We start from the raw sequence: 25,336 nt of genomic DNA, 5'->3' as shown, positions 1-25,336 counted from the left end.
ATAATATCTTAGTATTATTATGAAAACAATCTGAAGGAGACCTGCAGGTCCCATGTTGAGAATTGCTGCCCAGGATAAAGAGCTCTTAAAACCTGGATTCGAATGTACATCGATCTCATTCTAACCCCTGAATTCTAAAGTACAGGACCGCACTGGTTGCACGCCCTTCCTCGTCCATCTCAGACCCCATGATTTATCATCCCGACTGCTCTCTTGCCAATAGCTTCCTCTTCACTACCATTTTGTCCTTTTGCTACTTTGGTCTGAAAATTTATGATCTGAATGAATCTACTCCAGTTTAGCTGCTATAGATACCCGGAAAAAATTGAATAAAAGACTGGCCTTAGGAATGTGTGGTTTCAAACTCATCTAAGCCCTCCACATCTCTTCTTGAAGTTATTCTACATCTGGTCACTGAATATGGAGGCGTCAGGTGCTATCTTCACAAAAAGCCAGGACTTGAAACGTAAACAGAGCAGATACCAACCAATTTCATTTTCACCTGCCACTAGGTGGAAGCAAAGACAGTAGCAAATAATGCTACTAAGGCGAGGGCTACCAAATCTGCTTACTTATAATAAACCCTTAAAATCTGCTTCTAGACTATTTTGAATTTAAGAAAAGGGACTTTTCTTGGCTTTTCACTATTAATACTAAAACCAGTTTGTTTACATAGTCTTTTATAGTTTATAAAATGTTACTTTAGATACCGTTTCTTTTTTTTTTTCTTTTTTATTTGTCAGAGAGAGAGAAAGTGAGAGAGAGAGAGCACAAGCAGGGAGAGAGGCAGGCAGAGGGAGAAGCAGGCTCCCCACTGAGCAGGGAGTGCGATGCGGGACTCGATCCCAGGACCCTGAGATCATGACGTGAACCAAAGGCAGACACTTAACCGACTGAGCCACCTAGGCGTCCCTAGACACCACCTCTTTATTATAGATGCAGACTGATGTGCCTTTTAGTAAAAGGCAGAGTTACAATTTGAACGTAGGGTGTTTGATTTTAAGTTAATGTCCTTTGACAAGACTCCAAAATATATTTTATGCCTTTATTACTTCTCTTTGAAAAACAGATATTTATGTTCAGAAAGGCATTTCAATGTTCTGAGAAAAACATCAGTTTGTCAGTAGAGCTAAGGGTTGATTTCATTTTAAGCCACAGCTCAGGCTCTTGGGGCACATGCCCTACATGCCCAAAGCTGCTCCTGAGGCAGGAGGGGAAGTGGCTTCTCCCATCACTACTTCCACACGGCGGCTAATCTCCAGCTGAAACTCCAATTCCTGTTCCCCAAGTCCAGTGCTCTCTTGCATTCTTTCTTAATACTTGCTTTCAAGAAGGAAAGATGTGAAAAACCCATTTCCCCTAAAAGAGTGCTTGTAAACTGGGTGACTTTGTCCCCAAGGCGACATTTTGCAATGTCTGAAGACAATTTTAGATTGTCACAACGTGGGGAATAGGGAGGTTGCTATTTATATCTACTGGGTAGAGGCCAAGGATGCTGCTGAATATCCTACAATGCATAGAATAGCCCCCATCTTCCCCCCCCCAAATAGAATTAGTTGGTCTAAAATGTCCATAGCACAAAGGTTGAGAAATGCTGCTCTATAGTGTGGACTCAAATTTTAATAAGAGCCACAACAAAAAAGACAAAGATTCAGGGCAGCATTTTCTGTACCTTAAAATCCCTAGTTATAAATTCCTTTTGAAAAAAGGGGCACCTGGGTGGTTCAGTTGGTTAAGCATCTGCCTTGGGCTCAGGTCATGATCCCAGGGTCATGGGATCAAGTCCTGCATTGGGCTCCCTGCTCTGCAGGGAGTCTGCTTCTCCCTCTGCCTCCTGACTTGTGCTCTCCCTAATAAATAAATAAAATCTTAAGGAAGGAAGGAAGGAAGGAAGGAAGGAAGGAAGGAAGGAAGGAAGGAAGGAAGGAAGGAAGGAAGGAAGGAAGGAAGGAAGGAAGGAAGGAAGGAAGGAAGGAAAGGAAGGAAGGAAGGAAGGAAAAGAAAGAAAGAAAGAAAAAGAAAGAAAGAAAGAAAGAAAGAAAGAAAGAAAGAAAAAAGAAAGAAGAAAGAAAAAGAAAGAAAGAAAGCTCTCTCATCATAGCTGACATTTCCTTCATATTCTGTATGTCCCTGCAAACTAGCCTTATTCCCTGAAGCAAACTAGCTTTATTTCCTGAAGCAAGTGGGCCTCAGTTTTCCCAACTATATAGTCAGAAGATTGCATTGGATGATTTCTAACATCTCTTCCAGTTCTGAATTTGACTTCTAAATACATTATAATGTTTTTAACGTTTGGATACCAGTGATGCATTTACAAGTAAAAACATAGACTCTAAAATTATTTGCGTAAAAAGCACTGTCGCCCTTTTTATCCCACTTGATTTCATCCAATAAGCACATTGTAAGTACAATGATCAAAGACACTGCCCTTAATGGTCACACAACAGAACTTCGCAATGATTTCCCATTTCAATCACAAACATAAAACATATCAGAAAAATGTATGAATTTCAACCTTACTTTTCACCATATTCAAAACGACTTGCACAGGGGCCGTATTTGTATTCATAGACAAAACGTGGGATGTAATCAGATGTAATAGCAATTACAAATGCATTGGTGATCACAGCCAGTATACCAATTCCTTCAAGAATGCCATACCAGATTCCTAGTAGGAGAAAGAGTAGAGATAGAGAATGAAATGCAAAAACATTAAAACCCTCTCATGACTCTTCTTTAGAAAGAATGTTTTACTTCTATTGGGGCTACAGCTCTGTCCATTATTTACTTTCTTAGTACAATGTCTCACTACAGATCGGACATCTACTGAATACTTTTCCACAGAGGGAAGGTAGACCCCATCTAGAGAGATTTGAAAATTAAAATAACATCAGGAATTGTTTCAAGTAAATTTTAAAGTAAAAATATAAAAATGTAAAAGTTTGGTGTCAAGACCTGGAAATCACTAGTTGACTTTTCCAATCTGGTATACAGATGTACAAAAAAGCTTTTCAAATTGTATACGGTATCCACATACTATTGGTTACAGTCAAAACTGATGTTTCAAATAGGATTAAACTTAGCTTTAAATACACTGATATGAAAAAAAAAAGAAAAGTCCTGGAAAGAAATACTCAAAAGTGCTAAAGCTGATTGGATAGCATGGCAACTTTCTCCCTTCCAACCCCTTTCTTTGTTTTTCAAAATCTTTATAATATTTCGTTTTATTGAGTGGTAATGAAAAAAATAAAAATAAAAAAGACAGAATTTCTTTTACAGAGCTAGTTTATTAAAACAGTATGCCAAAAATAAGTAGTCAGATGAATGGAGATTCTGGAAATATACCTAAGTTTATATAGAATTTCATATAATAGAGATAATTCAAACAAGTTAAGAAAGATGGAAAATTTAATAAATGGTTTTGGGAAAATTGGCTACTTTTTAGAAAAAAAAACAAGCTGGATCTCAATTTCAACCCCTTTATTAATAACAAATTCCAGTTAGATCAATAATTTAAATAAAATCATAAAATGTCAACAGATAACCAAATAACACACATATATCTAAAATATAAAACAACAACTAAAACATGGTAAAAAAAATAGAGAGTTCTAAAGGATCTTTCTAAGAATGCCATAAATAATAACAACTATAAGAGAGACATATCAATGTGATTATATGCACATTTTAAAACCTTATTCATGATGGAGTAAAAGATTAAAAACCAGCATTTGAAAATGCTTGCAACATATATATCAAAGGTTAATATCTTGAACATACAGATAAAGATTACCAAATCAGATATAATAGCCTAAGGTCATAAAGTTAGTAAAGAAAAAATACAAATATATTTAATCTCATAATTATAAAAATGCAAGGAAACATAACAAGATATCATTTTTTCCCTCAGATTGTTGAGGACAGAACAACAATAAAAAAAAAAGAACCCTTATTGCACTTTTAGGAGTATAAATTGGCACAATATTTCTGGAGAACATAATGAGAAATTTTTTATCAGAATTTTAAATGTAAAAAAATTTAAATGTACATGCTCTTTGATAAAGGAGTTCCACTCTAAGTGTTTATCTTGAGGAAATGATCAAAGTATGTATGAAGATGTATGTTCACCTTGGTGTTGTTTATAATAGAAAAAACTGAAGCAATCTAAGCATCTCCAGTTAAGGGAATGATTTTTTAGAAATGTCATATAACATGCCATAGAAATTTGTGCAGTAACTATAAAGAATGAGACAGAACTACACTTATTAACATGGAAAAACGTACACGAGATCGTTTTTAGTGATAAACAAGTTCATGAAATAGCATGTTTAGGATAAACATACTCTCAACTAGGTTAGTGTTCATTTCATGATTTTGTTAATCAAAACTGCTCAGTTTTGTGATAGTTGGAAGGAAGCCCCAACGACAGAAACCCACGTGGTGCTAAGATCAAGGTTCTTCTTGGCCTCAGCAATGCAAAAACCATTTAGTTCCTCAATCTTACCTATGTCAGTTGCTCGAGCTGGCAGAGGCCTCCGCCACTGGGTGACAAATTTGTATGCATCCAGCCTGATCTCAATGATATTGTTTAACAAAGCCAAAAGAGGGGCCAGAGGAAAAGCTGCCACAAAGATGGTGGTAAAACCAAACTGCAAGACTGTAAAGGGAGAGCGTTACAAAATTAGTAATATAAACAATATCGTTTCTTGAGTGCTTTCTTTGGGCCTTATGAGGTGCTTCACATAAATCGCCTTTAATCCTTTCAATATCCCTACAAGGTAAATATGCTCATCATATTTTGCCGTTGAGATAACTATAGCTCACATGTATTAAGTAAGCTTGCTAAAGGGTGGAGAGCAAAAAATGTTAAAACTTGCATTGAAACTCTCTGATCTCAATGGATTGAAAGTCTCTGTGCTTTCCATCACTATATCATGCCTCATGAAGGGAGAGTGAAGAGAAAAGAAGTCAAAGAGGAGGACTTGAAGAAAAATGCTGAGCTCTAAGGGACCCAAGACACCTAATCTTATCCTTTCTTTTTATATTGAGAAGACTAAAGGCCAGAGAAAAAGCAAATGTGAAGACAACACACAAAGATTTTAACAGTTGGAGTGAGAATCATCCTTTTCTTAATATAAATAAGTGGGCTTCTCAAAGAAGCTAAACTCACACCAGGTCTGTGCAAAGGTTTATTGCAAGAAATAATCATTGTTTTATTTGGGCAGGATGGTATATTCTTGATATAGGAATGGGTTCTGATTTATTTTGTTCTTTTAAAATATCTGCACTAAAGCTGATATAGGTGTTCTACTATGAGAAAACCCTTCATTTTGGTCAAATGCTATGGCTGACAAAGGACAGAATTTGTGAGCCTTCTAAGGACATTGTTTTAATATCTTCTCTAGTTATGTTAAGATAAAGATACAGAGGTATTTTAGAATGTTTGGGGTTGGAGAAGAGAGAGATGGTTTTGTCCTGAACCAAGGCCTGTGTAAAGAAAAAAAAATATCAAGAAGGCCAAATAGCTGTGTAGAAGTTTCTCTCCTTACCCATTTCTAAATATTCATCCATCAGTCCATGAATATTCATGGGCTGCAGGTTCCAATCATTTTCCCACTGAGGTATGGACGCATCTTGTATTCCCCGCTTGATTTTATGTCGTGACCACCAATTCTGGATCAGCCTACATCACAGAGCAGACAACAGGCTTTTGAGCTCTTATAAACATATGGTGAACAATTTATAGTGCATTAAGGAAAGAGAAATACCACTATCCTGGGAGTACACTAAGCATTTCTGGGAATTGGAGATATTTGCATGGTCTCAACTTCCAAGTTTAGGAGGTGGGAATAGGCCTCAGCCTTCCTAGACCATGTACACATCTATATATGTATCTGGGAATTAATCCCCACCCCCACACTTAGGTGTTTCCTGATCCTTATTAGACAAACACCCATTTGTATGATTCCTTCCCTCTACTTCCTCAACCTCTATACATACTTAAACCTCTGTGTTGCCTGTTGTGATTGGATCTGAGCCTTTAATTGCTCCTAACCCAAAATCTTCTGGGCTGTGCTCTCTGAACATGAGTAAAATCATGTTCCATACCAAATAACTGAGCCCTAGGCAAGGTTTCAAGAGATATAGGTTCTAGTCCCCACCCTACAATGCACTGGCTGTGTGACTTTTAGTAAGTCTATTGACCTCTGTGAGTTTATGAACATGAAGGTTTTGAGTATTAACAATTACATTCTGCTACTATAGTGAACAATAATTTACGGCAATGGATCTGTGCCTGAATCCATTTAAAAGACTTGGAAAGGAATTAACAACACTATTTCCCTAGCTTAGGGGCAGTCTTGAAATTATGTGACTCAGAAATATCCCATAGTGGGGACTTCTGGGCAGTTAATTATTTCAAGATTTAGATGAACATTACCTCTAGAATGAAGTGAATCCCACAGTGTATCCCAAATCTCAATATTAATTAATCATGGACCTGGAACTCAGTGGGTGTTGGAAGAACAACCATAGACCAAAATGTCAGGTAGTTAGTTCTTCAGTGTATGTCCCAAGGAGGTTGCCTCTGGGACCTCATGAAGATGCAAAAGGGGCTGGGTGTTGAGATTGAGGCAGGCCTGCTTGGTTTAATTTTATTTACTTCAGTCTGCTTACGATTTTACTTTAAGAAAGAGAACTGAGTTATAAAAGTTTCAAAATTATTGCTTTAGTGACTGGTCCACTCCTGCTGGATTTGGAAAAACACCAACAGCATGTCCCTTACCATGGTACATTTGGGATTTGATAATACATAATTCAGGCTGACCACTTGCGCAAGTTCATGGTGAAAATGTGCTATCCGAAGGTATGCTATGTAGAGAAGCACACAGACAATGGTAACAATAAGAATCATTCTTAATACTATAATGACGAGGATACCATCTTGATGGTGCTTATGAAGCTATCTCATTCACAGCACGTCAGATCCTGTGGCAGGCACTTGCTACCTAATCTCCTCAGCTACTTTCAGATGATGTTCCCAAGCCCTGTGTCTCAAACAGATGAGCAGGGATAGGAAGGGATAAAAAAATGGACTGGGCTCCCCAAACCTTCATCCCTATGCCCTCTTCATTTACTAGAGATTTATTTTTTTCTGTTTTGAGTATTGAGGATCTGTATAAATATCTCTTCACAAAAACTTCTGTCATTTATTGATGAGGTTTAAAGACCATTGTGCATCTCTTGTAATCTCTTCCCTTATTTTATAAATAAAAAAATAATCTCACAGATAGGTGAAGTAAATTATAAGCATCTTCAGCAAGGGGCAGAAAGGAATATGAACCAGGTCTCAGTTATTTCATAGTCTATGCTCTAAGACTGCCTGTAACTTAACACAATAGTTTATGGCAGATTTCAGGGTGGATATCACTTCTCCAGCCCTAAGGTCTCTGCTCTGGAACATCCTGACACCATCTGTTGGCCAACAAGGAGAAAGAATCGCGACATAATCAGATGACTAAGCCTAAAGTATTTATATCATCAATTAACTAGTTCTTCTAGAGTCAAGGAATTCCTCAAAATAGTCATGCTTTTAACCTTGGTTAGGCCTCAAAGCTTCCATCACACATTGTTTTACATAAACCATATTTCAGTGTTTTTGGAAGAGTAATCTATGTTATTAGATGTAGAAGTAGGCATTCAACACCCTTCACGTCAGCATTCCACAGACCTTTAAACCCCATCTAAAGGGACAAAACAGAATGCTATTTTATGTGAAATCAATCCTGTTCTAATGACATTTTTTTTCATGTAATAAAGAGTACAAGACCTCCTTATCCAGAATTTTATCTTTGTTTTATTCTTTTTTAAGAGGGGGAGCATAAATGTAAGCTGTCTTTGTTAAACAACGACAACCTTGGTCTTTTGGTGGCCGGAAGAACCCAGAAAGTTATTCTTATCCTCAAGAACTTGTACTGAAAATAGTGTTTTAAGAAAGCAATAAGCATTTTAATGTGTTGAACAGAGTACCGGGTGCTTGACATCCACTATTTCCTTTAATCCTCACAAGTGTTTTCTCGAGGAGCATATAGCCATTGATCCCCTCTTAGAGATGTGAAGACTAAGTCTGAGAAAGGTTAACTAAGTCACATACAGTCACACATTTAGTGAGCAGCAGAGCAGGAACTGAACCCACTCCTGTCTGTCTAATAGGCCCCAATTCTTAAGAAATAGTCCCACTACCTCTATCTTTCTTTTTGTAATTATACATAAGGCAAGTTTAAAAATAAAGTGCTCACGGGTATCCCAGTTCCATGAAGTTGTTCCATATTTGCTTCAAAAACATGATAACACCCATCTGGAGGCAGAGGTCTATCAAACAGCCACTGGGATGACACTGAAACAGAGCAACAACAATAATCTTGCTCTTCTCAGCTGGTCACACAACCCCACCTTCAAACCGTACAGCAAATTCTAAAGCCAGGCCACACAATCTCAGTGCATAAAGAAAATAAAAACAAGGAAGAAATAGCATGTATAAAGACACCTGATAGGGAAGTTTTCAGTAATCAGAGTGGAATAGTGATCAAAATTATAACAGCAATAAAAACAAATATTTTTATGATTTAAATTTAATTAGCCAACATATAGTACATCCTTAGTTTCAGATGTAGTGTTCAATAATTCATCAGTTGCGTATAACACCCAGTGCTCATCACATCACATGCCCTTCTTAATGCCCATCATGCAGTTACCCCATGATGGGCATTAAGAAGGGCAACCCTCCCCCTCCCCTCTAGCAACCCTCAGTTTGTTTCCTATGGTTAAGTGTCTCTCATTGTTTGTCTCCCTCCTTATCACTTCCCATTCAGTTTTCCCTCTGTTCCCCTTTGATCCTCTGCACTGTTTCTTATATTCCACATATAACAAATCTATCTTTTAGTGAGCACTTACTATCTGCCAAGCTCTGTATTAGGCATGATCCCATTTAATGAGTGCTCTGGAATACTCTATCTATTAACAATCAGGAGATAGAAAAATGTTTAAGTGTTTATAATATGTTCTTCTAAAATAACTTTTTGACACAGAATAATTTTAAACATATAGAAAATTTGCAAGGAAAGTACAGAGAATGCCCATACACACTTCAGCCAATTCCCTCCATTGCCCCTTATATTACCAAGGTAGATTTGTCAAGTCTGAGAAACCAACATTATCTGATGTTTTTGCATGTTTAGACTGGGTTTATGTGTTTTGAGAATGGAGGGAAATCATAGACGTAAATTTCACCACATCCCCTCGGAAGTTACATGATAGCCACAGACATCACTAGTGACATTAATCTTCATCAGTTGGTTGGTACAGTGTTTGCCAGGTATTTCTTCTATAAAGTTACTCATTTTTTCCTTTCCCTATTCTTTTCTGAAGTGAATTAAATCTAGCCCATTCTCAAGATAGGAGGCAGGTGTTAAGGTCTATATCCTGGAGAGGGAATATCTACATATACTAGAATGTATTTTTAAGTGATAAAAACATGCCACAGAATGCCTTGTCAGTATGATCTCAATTTTGACTTTTTCAGATGTCCAATAAATGTTAGCATTAGAAACCCCCACAAACAAAAGTGTGATTACAATGAAAATTGCAATTGACATCTTTTGCTTGAAAACTTTGTACTGTAGAAGATAGTTGGGTAGGAAAGCGTGGGTCTGTTTCTTTAGAAATGGGTTCACGTCCTGCTCATAAGAACAATAGTCACTAGAGCTTTGATCCACAGTTTCTATTTCTATCAAATTGGTACCAGTGGGACTTCAAAGGGAACAGATAATTAGAACACGAAGAGCCTGGCTTTCTGGTTCCAGCCCAGTAATTTAAAACTCCCTAAACTGAATCAGAGAGAGAGAGAGAGAGAGAGAGAGAGCTTGGCAGTGGTGATTTTTATTGTGTAGAGAAGTCTCAGTTCTCCAATTTAAGCATGCCTCTTCCTTCTAGGATGAATTTAAGACCCCCCTGAGCTCTGCCACATATATATGATAAATGGGTTCCGTAGAATATCTGAGACAGAATAATTACTAAGCTACAGAGGCAGGCATAGGCATAGATCACAGGTGTGAGATCAAACTCTTCATTTTTATAGAGAGACTGAAAGACGTAAATTAGCATGTACAAGGTCATACGATGTTGACTGTTGGTATGGAATTGAAAGCCTTGGTCTCCTGCACCCCAATCCTCTGCTCTTGTACATAATGCTAAAGATGAATTCTGTTTACCCAATGTGTTGGTTGCCTTGAAGGGCTGATTCACCAAAACATATTATTATGTGGGAAGGGAAAAAAAGAAGACCATTATAGAACCATGTGATTGGCTCATTCTCCACAATCATAGGCCAAAGCGGGGAGGCTGGATGACAGGCAATTTATAATTTTGTTGAAATTGAGCCTTCATGACTTGGTGATTTATAGGGCAGAGAAAAGGATCCAACAGTTTTTGTGGGTCTGCCCTCCTCAAATAATGGTTCCCTTGTACAAAATCCAGTCCTTCAATACTCTAAAATTCATTTAGTAAGAGAGCTTATACTTAGAATGAGGAAAAGGGCATGGATGAGTGGGCAGGACACCCAGGCTTTCATTCCCATTGTACTCCCTCAAAATCATAAGACTGTGGACAATCCAAAGCTGGGTGTCTTCACATATTTTTCTCATTTGCTCCTCCTGAGAACCTCCCAAGATCCGTGTTGGTATCTCCATTATGTAGATGATGGTGGCAGATAGGACTATCAGATTCTGATACTGATGTTCCTTTCACAGGAAGTATGTTTACTCTAAATCCAGTTTACATGTGCGAGTCAGCAAGCATTCAGCAATCTCTTATCAAAACCAAATTCCTTTATGTTCTCAATTTTGCCTATATGCTATTCCAATGGTGACTGGAAAGCATGATGTTCAAAGTGCAGACTCTGACGGTAGGTTGGCTGAATCTAATTGACAACTTCATCAATTTATAAGCATGTTTCCATAATTGTTGGTAAATTATATAACTTGTCTAAATTTCTGTTTCCTCATCTGCAAGATGAGTGTAATAATAGAATTTTTATATTAATATATATAGAATAGTTAGGAACAATTGCTAGAAGGTGCTGGGATATAGTAAGCACTCATTAAATATTAATCATTAACATTTTTATATAGATTTACATAAAATATTTATGTGAGATATTATACAATATACTATGAGGAAAGGTCAGTATAGCCAGTTCATAAATGTTTTAAATAAAATTGAAGTACTTTTTGCTTTCTTTATAATAGCTATCATTATTCGTGCCAGGGATTTATTTTATTTTTTAAAGATTTTATTTATTTGACAGAGATGGAGAGAGCCAGAGAGTATATGGGAATGGCAGAGGGAGAAGGAGAAGCAGGCTCCCCGCTGAGTAGGGAGCCTGACGTGGGACTTGATCCCGGAACCCTGAGATCATGACCTGAGGCAAAGACAGACGCTTAAGTGACTCAGCAACCCAGGCACCCCTGTGCCAGGGATTTTACATGCATGATCCAATTCTATCCACCTCTCACAAATCCTACTGAGATAGCTATTCTTAGCACAATTTAAAAAAGACTTAGAGATATTAAGATTTGGGTGGGGCAGAATTAGAATGTAGACTGTCAGACTCCAAGACAGAATACTTGTTACATAATATGGTTATGTTCTTCTCTTTGAGACTATTAACATCATCAAGAAAGGAAAGGGACTTCTTCATCTGTATGCCCCCGTATTACCCAGCAGAGGCCTGGAATGGGAGTATGTGTCAATAATGCTTGTATGATTGAATTCTGACGGTCAATTCTTATCTTCCATTATGTGTATTTATGTGTACACTTCTAGAATTTCTAGGGTCTATCACAAACCCACATTTTTCATTTCACTGATTTTTTTTCAAAATAAATAATCTTTTGTTGGAAATCTTTTATCACTTAAAAATACAAAATGGCCATTATGTATGCCCATATATATTGTGGAAAATGTCTAGGATGGTTATGAAACATTTTTCCTGACACCAGTATTAGAACTATTTCCCTGGGACTCCCAAAGAAGAAATATGACTTCCAATAATTTTACCCTTAAGAGTAAAAATATCCAATTAAACAAAATTATTGGTGACAACAGTTTCTAAAATGGCATCAATATGCAGATCCACCTGCCTGTTCCCCACACTACCCTTGCTAATTCCAGGTGAACATTCCTGATTGGGTCCCAAACCAAGTAGATGACAGCCTTTTAGCAGATATAGTCATACTTCTGGGCTATGAGTGAAAACTGCAAGTTTGATTTGGGGACTTTCTGGAGGTCTGAAATTATGGAACGTCTTCATCTGTTTTTGCCTAAGAGGGTAAGACCCAGATGGCTGTGAGACAGCTTTGATAACTATCAGCTACAATTTATAGAGTGCCTTCCAAAGTCCAGGGGTTGTGCTAATTGTGTTATGCAAATAATCTCTTATCTGTAAACAGCTTTGTAAAACTAAGCATTACTACTGCTAGTTTACAGATGAGGAGACAGATATTCAGAGGGATTAACTTAAGGGCAAAGAATTAATAAGTAGCAAGGTTAGCAGGTGAGCTCAGGTTTCTATGATGTAAAGCATGTTATTCTTAGGAAGTTTCAGGCTTTCTCCATGTATTCCAATCAACTAGAAGGCTCTAGGGAGACAATAACAATGAGGACTCCCCCAAGTTTGGGGGAGCTTTTTAGATAGAGACTGGAAATATCTCTTTTCTCAGCGAAACTTTTCTTAGCCTCTCTCTAAATTATGACCTCCTACTAATATTACTAATATTACCATGTATTAAATTGGATTTTACATTAAAATAATTAAAACAATTTTGAACTATAGGAGCAATAAGCAATCTGACCAATGAGACTGAACAGAGTCCAGAAATAGACATGATTTCAAGATGTAGAATATGATAAATCTTGAAATCTTATTTTGCTGAGTGATAAAAAAATGTATTATTAATTAAATATGTGACTGCCAACTGGTGTGGGGGGGTAGAATCTTGATTAATCTTTACTACGAAAATAAACTTCCAATGGACCAGAGACATCAATATTTAAAAAAATAGTGAAAAGTACAAGTGTGAGGTTTTGTTTTTTTTTAATTTCTAGAATGAAAAACACATTTTTTGGCATGATATAAATGCCTGAAGTCATTAACAGCAGTGATATTTTAAATTAAAAATGCTATAGAGTTTTAAAAAATGTATCAAAACAAAATTAAGACATAAAAGTAAACAAGAAACATATCTGCAGCAAGTTGAAAGATTATAGCATAATGTTATTAGTTTATAAATCTTTAAGACAGAGAAAAATAGTCTAATGGAAATGAGCAAGGGTAGCACATACCCACAGGAATAGAAAATATTCAACAAACATATGAAAAATATTCTCCATCTCACTTATAATTAAAGGAGCTGAAATCAAAAGGAGGTATCTTTTAGATGTTATATTGGTAAAAATTAAAATGTTTCGGTTGGCAAAAGTCTGAGGAAGTAGGCTCATAGACTAGAGGTAAGGGATGGCATTTTGGAGAACCATATGTCCGTCTCAGTGACAATATACAATCTGCTTAACCCTGTGCTCTAGCAATACTAGACCTTTTGTTTTCACGACATACATATTATAAATTAATTTAAAAAAACTGTAAGATTTGGAAGAGATAGACCTATATATTTATAGATTGGTGTTTCAAGTAAGCTTTCTTTTGGATGAAGTTTCCCTGCTTAAAAGGAAATCTAACATATTTAAAAGTTCAAAAACCCATGGGAACAGATTATAATAATTCCTCCAAAGTGAAAAGTCCCTGAAGCTAAATTTCTGAGCTTTGTGAATGGAGGAAATGGGGTTTGGTAGAAAATTAAAGAGGTGAGGTCAGGATTTGCGGTTTAATCTTTAAGTTCATATCCTTTGTTTGAAAGATGTAGTTTCCTTCCTTTCTGAACCCATAAGAACTTCTATCAAAAATGTGTCTTCAGCATGCCTGAAATTCCACGTACCCACCTTCTGTCTCTCTCTCCTTCCGCCCACTTCCCTCCCATGGTCATTGGCCCATATCCATGCCAGTCCCACATTCACCCTTACAAGGTTACTTACTTCCTCCAGTCTCCACCGGTTAAAGAGTTTATTGTAATTTCCTGGGTGCCTACAAATCTGTTAAAAAGCCATTTTAATTCATTAGCATTTATGTGGGGTTGACTGAAGAACATCCACTAATGCACGGGTAGGTAGACATAAATATTCACTGGTGCAGTCTTGTCCCCAAACTGCAGACTTTGGCCATGCTTACACATCAAAGTATCTGACTTTAAAAAGGAAAAATTGGTGTAATGAATTCAATTCCTCCCCCCCACCAATGGGGTGAGAAAGTATAGACAAAAAAACAAAGGAAATTTTCCACTTTCACCTGTAGATCTTTAATGTTTTGTTGACCTAGCTAATGAATATAATTAATGTGCTCAATTCTTTAGTTTAAAATGGTTCTAGCATTAGTATGTTTCCATGCATTGGCTGGAGTGTTAAGCATAGTTTAATATGCTTCTTTTCATTTTGTGCAGCAAACATAGGAAAAAATGTTAACATGATAGGTAGGAGAAGTATCCACACTAAGGAAATGTAACCTAGGGTTATACAAAAATCATTTTCTTATTTAACAAAATCATTACTGATGACCGGATACTCATACTCCAACCCAAGCATGGTACATAGGTTTTATTTTTTTATGCCAGCTTTAACTGGTAGTGGCAACTGGAAGCACTGTACTAAGTCTTTTGATGGAAAATGCATGGCAAGGCTGGTTAGCAGTTTTCCAAGGCAGGGGACAAGGATTTGCCTTGGCAAATGGAACTGTTGGCAGTCTTTTTCACTCTGCAAAGATGATGAACATAAAGTTGACTTACCTTCCCAAGAAGAAAGCAATATAGAAGATAGAGCTATTTAAATTAACAAACTGGAAGAGGAACATCTTCAGAGCAAAACTGTTTTCCCACTCGGATTCTGTTCGAGGATATTCTAAAAGGAAAACAGGGTGTGTTTACATAGAGGAGGTGAATAACAAGAAATATGGAGATAGAATCAGAAGCCTCATGTTTGTGTTCTGGTTCAGGCATTTACTAGTTCTACGAGGCACTCAGTGTCTCTGAATTCTAGGGTCTGCATCTGCAAAACGTGAATGATAATGTCTGCGGTACATACATAGTTGATAAAAGGATCCAACGATACGATACAATCTTCAGACTTTCCCCACAGCTACAAAAATAGGATGCCCATTATTAATAATGTATAAAGATTTCCAGGATTCTGTCTGCTATTGTCATTTGGAAATAACCATGTACACTGGAGCAGTCCTTGACTCAAACTGTCTATGCTTGAATAAGGACCTAAATTGTCCACAGAGTTCTTTGAAGAATGAATATTTTGTGCAGACTGAAGTAGAATGGTAAAGAGGAATGAAGACTACCTCAGTCATAGGAGCTGGGCTCCTATCTCAACTTTATACCTAATTTTCTGGTAATCTCAGGTAGATCTCTTTATGTTTTTTTTTTGTGTGTGTGACCAGTTTTAACATTTATGAAACAAGGAGTTTAGGCAAGATGATTTCAAGAACCTGTCTACTTATGTTTCTATGACTCTTAAAACAAAACAAAATGATGCAAGAGACTGAACTAAGATGGCAGGGTGGACTGTAGCCCCTGCTCCCACCCAGGATCCAAATAATGATAGAAGATCTGTATGCACAGCTAATATATATTTCACATAATTAAGGAATTCCAGGCAGATAGAAAACAGATGGGGTCTGATTTAAGGAAAATGTGGGCCAAAATGTGTGCATGATCCGGTCACAGAATAGGAATAGGTCCTGGGGGAGTCCAAGCCCAACTACAATATGTGCCAGAAGTGACAGGGGTCTGTGGGGCATCCCTAAGGCTGACTGGTGGGTGGGTACTAGTGAGAGCACCCAAGAGAGCCCACATTCCCCCAGGGTTTTGGTGGGTTGTGTTTTCATGATTGTTTCATTCTAAACAGTTTGTAAATTTAGTACAAAACTTATCTGGAACTGAGAATACGGATTTAAAAAAAAAAAATCCCCGTTGTGTAGTTTGTTTTTGGATCTCTACTTCTAATTTTATTGCATCATGATCCACAAATGTTCCTGTGTGATTTCTGCTTTGGAGCAAAAAAGTTGGTTTCATTTGTGGTCAAATTACTTGGATATATTTTGTCTATGTATTAAGTGTTTGGGAAGAGTATATATTTTTTTGTTGAGCATACAGTTTATAAATATTTAAAGAGATTATTAGTTATGATATTCAAATATATTATATCCTGGCTTATATTTGATTGTGGACTTGTCAGGTTTTTTGGTATTTCTATCATGTTTTGCCTTCTATATTTTGAAGGTTTATGAAAAGCTGTATAGAAATCATGACTATTACACTGACCTGGCCGACTGTTTATCAGTATGATGTATCTCTCTTTCCCACTCAAACAGATTTTAAATTCTGCTTTGCCTAATGTTTACATGGCAACATCTGACTTTTTGTTACTATTTTCTTGATACATGTGCTCTTGTTCCTGAATTGACCTCTGTATGACAAAACTGAAACTTAATTGTTTGGCTTAATTTGTTTCTTGGAATCCATGTTCATTTTTTGTAGATAATTCATATTACAGATACTCCATTATTTTAAATAATTTGTTATTTGGACCATAAAACCAAACTGAAAAAAATTACTTTGGAGCAAATATTATATATTTCTACTCACATAAAAAGTGTAATAGAATTGAAACTTTGATTTTTTTTGTGACTTTCAAAAATAAAATATTTGGCTAAAAAATAAGTCAAGAAACATAAAGTTTAAAAGATCCTTTAAATAAAAAATGTATGACCTCTACCAGGAAGTAAAATCTAATTTCTAATTTGAAACACAAATTTGCACAGTCTAAAATTACACAGAATACAATACCATATATATTTATTATGTATGTATTTATATTCAAATATTAAATATATACTTATTTATATCTATATACACAATGACATTTTAAATAAAATACTAATATTTTTGCTAATTTAAATTAATATAGTCCATTCATTATTAATTGTTACGAATCCATAGGCACTATGTCATGAGTTATACATGGAAAAATCAAATATCAAGTGCAAATTTGGTTCTCCTGGTACTTAACACAAATAACTGTTATATTTCCTACTATTATGATCCTCCAAATCACTTCCTTAGATTTGCTTCCATCCTGGGTATGAAAGACTTCAAAAGCAAATGAATATAGAGAATCAGAGGTAGAAGAAAGCTTTCAGACATCTAGTTTAAGCGCTTCATTATCCAGCTGCAGAAACTGTAGCTCACAGGGTTTAAGAACAATGCAACAGATCATTCCCATTTATTGAACACTTGTCATATATCAGGCAGCCAATCCACAATAGTTTAGGAAATGTTATCATTCTCATTTTACCAATAACAAAATCTGAGACTCCAAAAAACAAAAACAGAGGAAGAACCAAAGGAAGAGAAGGAGCGGGGGCAATGGGGGAAGGAGGCAAACAAAGAATGGAGAGAGAAAACTTGCTCATAGTCACCATAATTTCCAGGTAATGTGACCACTTACTTCCAGAGGCTGACCTAGGACGCAGTTCTTCCCTCTACACAATGTTCCTTTTGTTATTACTTGTACTTGTAAACACATTATAGGGGAAGCAAAGTGGGGTGATATAGTTATTCCACCATAACGAAGTGGACTCTGCCGCACCTGGGTTTAACTTCTACTTATTTAACTTAATTATTTTCATTTTCTAATGCATAAAATAGGGATCCTACTGTCATAGAATTGTGATGTCAGTAAAACGAAATGCATGAGGAGTGTCCAGCACAGCGCCTGGGATCTGGTGAGTTTTCAAACAATGAAAGATCACTGCTCAAATTGCTCTGTAATCAAAATTTTGTTTCCCAAACCGAGACGCCAAAAATCAAGTTTGAGGATAGAGAAAAGACAGTTTCAGACACATAAGGTCTCAAGAAATTTACTTTCCAGGCAGCAAAATAAGAAATTAAGCCAAGACAAAAGAAGACAGAAGGGTCCAAAGAGTGGTATCCAACTGAGAAATAAAGGTAAAAGGAATTCCCAGAGCATGGGAGAGAGAAAGCAGTAGGCCCTTGAGAGTGGAGTAAACCATGGGTTCAGGAAGGGGAACTCTAAGGAGAAAATAAAATTAGTAGCATACCTGATGGCTTTGAAAGCATTTAGAGACCGTTCAGAGTTGAGGCAGAAAGTTTGGGATAAATTAAGAAAGTATGTAGAAAATTAAAGAAAAAAGTGCTATTATTAGCTTCATGAAAATATAAAGATTGTCTAAGAAAGGAAACAATCATAGTACATACCATGCCTTACATATAAAAATAGTTAAATAGAAACAATGATGTAAACACTAATTATTAATTTGGCTAAAAATTCAAATCTGTTGAATATAACTACTTTGGAAGGAGGAAAGAGAGTGTGTGTATAACAGGTGATAGATGGGAAAGTGTGCAGGGACAGAACGCTGTAGGGAGTGTTAAGACCTAAGTTCTTGTCATTTATAAGAGGAAAGCAATAGCTTCCCAAACCTGACAAATCCAAGAATGTCAGAGAAAACATGCTATTTAGAAATACGGTAGGAAATAACAAAAGAAATTGCTAAAATTAAAAAAAGAGTAGTCTCTCAGGAAAATGGAAAATAAGAATGGGTAATGTGGCAGAGTACTGGTTTTAATTATAAATTTCTTTTTTAAAAAATATTTTATTTATTTATTTGAGAGAGAGAAAGAAAGAGAGACAGAACAAGCAGGAGGGGTAGAGGGAGAGGGCGAGGATTTCAAGCAGACTCCATGCTGAGCATGGAGCCCTATGTGGGGCTTGATCCCAGGATCCTGAGATCATGACCTGAGCTGAAACTCAGGGACATATAACTGACTGTGTCACTCAGGCAACCCTTAATTATAAATTTCTTAACACTATTTTGCCTTTTAAATTATATACATGTAGTATAATATTTTGATAAAAATAAAAATTGGGGGAAAAACCCAAAGAACTAAAAAGGTAGGGGGAGAAAAGCACTCCCATGTAGGGAGAGCTAGGTTTGCTAATAATTTCAAGGAAGGAGATTTTGTAGCTACATGCACTGCCTCTCTATAGTTATGTAATTTGCTCCAACTTCCCATGCATGTCTTTCATTTTGATTGACAATTTACATAACTGAAGTTGACATTAAAAATGCTAGAGTACATAAAGCAACTACAGACTGATATGCCCATATGTTATTCTTTTACTAAGGAGTGAAGTAAAAACGAAGGACTTACCTAAGTTGGTGAGAAGGTAAGCAATTTTTTCATAAGCCTGTAATGAGAGAACAAATAGTGAATGTTATTCTTTCCTCTAGAAAAGGCTGCTATTTACACTATTCAAGGAAACATCTAAAGTGTATTCTACAAAGTGGCTACATTTTTAATTAAGCAGAGCATGTTTTAAACCTTACTATGTGGTGCTTTACATATATATACAAACTAAATGCATGTGATATAAACATGTTTTAAATATGTATATATATATACATATATATATATATATATATATATATATATATAGACACACTTGATTTCTGTAAGAGTAAGTCTTTTGGGGTAGCTATCTTTATTTCCATTTTACAAATCAAGGAAATTGGACTTTAAAAAACAAAATTTTTTTGTAACAAAAGCCATTCAACTAATCAATGGCTGACATTGGATTTGATCACTAAATTATATGTACTTTTTACTATGCTGGAAGGATGAGTGAAAGTCTGAATTCTTTACTATTGACAAAGAATTTTCCAAACTAAGATGAACATAGTGTGATAGTTTGCATTCCTAAAGAACAAGAGTGGTTTGGTGGTTATTTAAAACAAGACTGGTTAAGTCAAGTACATTGAATCTGTAAGTCAGTCACATGCATGATAGTTTTATGGTGAAATTTTTCACATTCTGCCACCTTCTCCCCTGCCCCTACTACTCAACCCACCACTGATACAGACTTAAGAAAAAAGAAACATATTTCACAAAATTCCAAGTAAACCTAGTTGGGAAGACAAATCTGTTACAGACAGAAGGATAGTATGTGTTTGTGGCTTTGTGGGTATATGTGTGTGCATGTAAATATAACTAACCCCACAATTCAACAAATTATTCTTTATATTACAAATTCCAGTAACTCTGCCTGTTGGCATGCAAAATTAAAAATAGGTATCTGGACACTCTAAAAGTTGTTCACCTTCTTTCAATAAAACTATTATGATTATTCATCTTAGCCATGATTTAAACCTACCTCTTCCTCTAAAAAGTTATCTTGAGACAGAAAGATTATATTGAATATAAATAGTCTCATTCTACCTCTTATGCAGTTTGTTGTTGCTATTGTTATTTTTAACTATACACACAAACTGCCATTTTCAAATTTTATAACAAGGTTACCTTGAATTCATGAGCACCAAAACTGTCTTGATTGTAACATGTTCTTTCCCATGCCCTATTTGTTAAGTAAGATGATTACAGAAGGGTCTCCAAGGAGTATAATAGGATAGATTAACAAATCAACAAATAGTACTTGAGTAGTACTGTACTTCTAGCACCAAATTGAGTGCCCTCATGAGGAATGAAAAGTTTTACTTAAATAACTGCCATTTCAACTATTTAGCTGGTGGCAAGCAGTTGCTTTATATATACTATTATTTAATTTAGTCCTTACAACAATTTTATCATGTAGATATAATTATCCCCATTTTACAGAACAGAAAACCATTGTTTAGAACGTCAAGTACCTTGCGAAAGGTAACACTACTAAACTCGTAGCAAAGTCAGGATTTGCTATCATGGCTCTCTTATACCATTTATGCTATGCCTTGTCACATAAACCATTTCAGATTTTTGTCCTAATTCTTAGCACATAGAACCATCTGCATGCCTGTGATGGAAGTATCTACAGCTGATGCTCCAATGGATTACAATATCCTTTAGAACAATGTTATAAATCACACAAAAAATGCTGTATCACCCCTAGAAATACTGCTTTTGGGAAACTTTCTGGGAGACTTGAGAATCTGCATCATCTAAGGCTCAGATACTAGCTAACTGGCACCACCATGATGATGATGAGCTACAAAATCAACCCATGCAGGTTGACTTGTTGACTCCCAAACCACAAAATGTAGCAAGAAACCATAATTTAGATATATCCACTGTATATTGGATATATCCACATATCCACTGTGTATGACAGCAATCACAGGCTGTGTGTGTGTGTGTGTGTGTGTGTGTGTGTGTGTGTGTGTGTGTGTGTGTGTGAGGTGGGAAATGGATATGTATTTGGGGGAGGAGAGAATAAGGGGGGGCAGTTCAGGGACGGTTGTGGTCACTACACTATAAATGTACATTATATAACTATATATCTATATCTCATGTTGGGGAACCTCTACTTTTTTTTTAAAAGATTTTTATTTATTTATTCATGAGAGACAGAGAGAGAGAGAGGCAGAGGCAGATGGAGAAGGGACTCGATCCCAGGGCCCTGGGATCATGACCTGAACCGAAGGCAGACGCTCAACCTACTGAGCCACCCAGGCGCCCAGAACCTATACTTTTAAACATCACTCACTAGTGCATTCAGTAAGCTGAAATTCTTAGTCATATGTATTAATTATGTAAAAATATTCATTTGGACTTTCTAATGGGCCACATAGTGAACGGACAGACACAGTCTCTACTTTATGGAACTTAAATTCCAGTGGTTAGAGACAAATGACAATTACGTAATTGGTCAGAAAAGGGAAAATACAGCAGGCTGTTGTGCGTAGAGAAGGGCGGTGGGCACGGAGTATTTACTTTGTAGTGTACTCAGAAAAGCCTCTCTGAGAGGGTAGCATTTGAGCACAGAGATGGAAATAAATCACTAATGTGAAAAAGTTCAGAACCATCATGGAGTACTTCATTCAAATGTAGTTAGAGCTGACTTTTTTTTTGGCTATAGAGTACACATGGTACAGGGGGTTTAAAAATGAGAAGCGGGAAGAGGAGGGGAACCTGGGTGGCTCAGCCGGTTAAGCGTCTGCCTCTGGCTCAGATCATGATCTCACGGTCCTGCGATTGAGCCCCGCATGGGGCTCCCTGCTCAGTGGGGAGTCTGCTTCTCCCTCTGCCCCCCTTCTAGTGCTTTCTCTCTCTCAAATAAATAAAATCTTTGGAAAAAAAATGAAAGAGGAATACCAAAAGGAGTTCATCCTTTTTTTTTTTTAAATTCATTTTAGAGAGGGGGTGAGAGGCAGAGGGAGAGAATTATCAAGCAGACTCCCAGCTGAGCACGGAGCCCAATGCCAGCTGGAGCTCACTACCCATGAGATCAAGAGCTAAGCTGAAACCAAGAGTCAGACGCTTAACCAACTGAGCCAGCCAGGTGCCCCATGAGTTCATTCTTTTGTTAACAATGTTGAAGTGGTTTAATTGGCTTAATCCCAGATATTTCAAACTACAAGAGTACTTCTGTGATGTTTCTATTTTTTTCTTTAAAATTACATGGTATTCATGAAATCAGACAGCTGTCATGCTTTTGCAACCTACCTATTCGTTAATTATTAAGGTTTGATTGTCAAGCAACGGGAATATACATTTTGGAATAATTGTATATTTTTAAATTTCATTAAAATCTTGGAACTATCACCTGACAGTAACTGTGCTGTTTATGGCAGCTTTAAGTAGTATGCATTTTCAGGGGCAACAACATAAAGGAAAAAAAAGTATGGGATTAGTGAAGAGGAATTCCTGCTTTCAAATTGTGTAGAATTTTAGCTATGTGTCTGGTAAGAGGTGTTAAAAAAACAAAGTGAAGTTTTAATCATTGTTAAATTACTTGCGATTTATCTTTGAAAATGTAACTTCTGATCTTGGCTGTGTATCAAATTTACCTCAGATCTCTTAAATCAGTAATTTCCTAATGCTATTTTAGGGACGGACTGGATCAGAATCACTTGGAGAATATTTTTTGTTTTGTTTTATATACAGATTTCCCAGCTCCACAAAGGAGATTCTGAATGGGACTCAGGGATCTCTAGTTTTTCAAGTGTTCCAGGTGATTTGAGGCATATTAAGTACAGGAAACAATCTTTAAGTTACTTTCATGATCTGTAAAATAGACTTGTAATCAAATTTTCATTATTTTCACCCATATATTTTATCCCAAGTCGAATATTTATTTAGGGATACCATGATCCATTTGTTTGAAAGCTTAGAGGATGCATATTCTTTAATTATTAGTTTAAAAATCACAAGTGCTGCAAATGTGAAAGACACTGAAAATAGAATTCCATCACCAAAAATAATTTTGAACAATTATTCAAGAGGCTAAGATCTTTGCAATGTGAATAATATTCAAGATGCTAGGAAATTTGGAGAATAAAATATTTAAAATTTAGAATATATTCTAAATGTCTTTTAGGAATAGGCAAAGACCTGGGGACACAGAAGTGAGGAGGCCCTGCTGTCAGGAGCTTACACCCTGGGAGTGGGAGACAAGGCATGCCCCAAGCACTGTAACAAAGAGCATTCACAAGACGGAGTGTTTAATTCCATCAGGGGAGTCCGATAAGGAGGAAGACTAGGCATGTCCAAGCACCTTGTGAGAAGAATAAACACAAAGAATAGATTATTCGATTCTACATATGGGATTGAGAAAAAACTTCATGGAGCAAGTGATCTTTTACTGGAATTTTCGAAGATAAAGAAATCGCCTCCAAGGAGATAAAAGGAAAAAAAAAAAGGCAAATAGAGGAAGTACTGTGGACCAAGACAGAGCTGTGAAAAAGCAGGATGCCAGGGAGCAAGCAAAAGGGACTTTATAGGCTGGAGTGCAGAGTGTGAGAGGGAGGGAGGGAGATCCAACTTTAAACAAGACAAGAAAGGAAAACTGGCTTTAAATAACAGGCCTCCGTGCCTTGCTAATGAATTTGGAATTTATATCAGATGCAATTGGAACCCATTAAGCACTTTCAAGTACAAAATAAAATGATCAGATCTGTGATTTAGAAAGATCCTTCTTTTTTAAAAAAAAATTATTTATTTATCATAAAGAGAGCACAAGCAGGAGGGGCAGAGGGAGACAGAGAGAATCTCAAGCAGACTCCCCACTGAGCATGAAGCCCAACTGGGGGCTTGATCCCATGACCCTGAGATCATGACCTGAGCCCAGATCAAAAGTCGATGCTTAACCCACTGAGGCACCTAGGTGCCCCAGAAAGATCCTTCTAAGAGCAGCGTGCAAGGGAGCTGAGACGAGTTGAAAAAGACAGGAAGACTCACCAGTTAGAAGGCTACTGCAATGGTCCAAGCTAGAAATGATAAGTAGCTGAACTAAGGAAGTGAAATGATGAGTAGGGAATAGATAAGAGAGATGTTGTAGAAGCAAAATTCACAACAATCACCGATGTGATGAAAGAGACAAAAGAAATGAATGAATGATGTAAAATTTCTGGCTGTGTACTTTAAATATTTAAAGTTCCTGATTTAAAAAAGTGTTTGGCTAACTGAAACTATTTTGCCATGCCTAAATGTCATAATTTCATGCATATGGATTATAGCTGAAAAGCCTATTAGATTAATAGAATATTTTGACTGAGGCCAAACCCTCATTTGGAGAATATGGTAGGACAGGGATCACAAAGTCTAGCTATTAAGAAACAAAAAGCACATTTTTATGTGCTGAAAATAACAAGAAGTAGCATTTGGTATTCTAGGTCAATCATTTTGGTGGTATAATTTTTTTAAAGACTTGGCATTTTGATATTAATAGTTTTAATCTATGTTTATCTGATTAAGATCTTAAATTAATCCTGTGGGTTCAGGTAAACCAGACGGGCTGTTTAATAATCTGTGACATACCTTAACATCCTGAGTAGGAAGGGAATACATAAATTCAGAAGGGCATTAAGGTTTTACACACTGATTAAATCTGAGGAATATAACATTCTTTTCACATTTGTTGAGTTGGCTGTGTAGTTCACTTCCTTCATGCTAAAATCCATTTAAGAATCTTTTCCTAAATTAGTTGCAAGGGCAAAGGAGAAGTTTTGTGGCTGATTCTACTTTCAACAATCTCTAAATCTTTATGTCAAAATTCCCAACAAGTAGAAATAAACATTTACAGAAAAGAAAGTCAGTCTTATCTTCTATCAGGAACAACAGATGAGTTATAGCACTAGGCAGTTACATGGGCT

The 25,336-nt window shown here is 36.4% G+C and overlaps 1 protein-coding gene across 1 annotated transcript in view; it reads right to left on the bottom strand.

Moving 5' to 3' along the window:
• The window catches only part of ANO3 (anoctamin 3), a 437,993-nt gene that overhangs the window by 14,832 nt on the left and 397,825 nt on the right, over positions 1-25,336 (bottom strand). Inside the window, 7 exon segments of the mRNA XM_035722983.1 lie at positions 2,521-2,668; positions 4,505-4,657; positions 5,550-5,683; positions 8,298-8,395; positions 14,146-14,194; positions 14,934-15,060; positions 19,404-19,440. Coding sequence (XP_035578876.1) covers positions 2,521-2,668; positions 4,505-4,657; positions 5,550-5,683; positions 8,298-8,395; positions 14,146-14,194; positions 14,934-15,060; positions 19,404-19,440 — 746 coding nt within the window.

This window comes from Zalophus californianus, chromosome 11 (genome assembly GCF_009762305.2).
Source record: "Zalophus californianus isolate mZalCal1 chromosome 11, mZalCal1.pri.v2, whole genome shotgun sequence".
Classification (NCBI taxonomy): Eukaryota; Metazoa; Chordata; class Mammalia; order Carnivora; family Otariidae; genus Zalophus; species Zalophus californianus.
The sequence above is the reverse complement of the archived record's forward strand: the minus strand, read 5'-3'. Positions and strand labels throughout refer to the sequence as shown.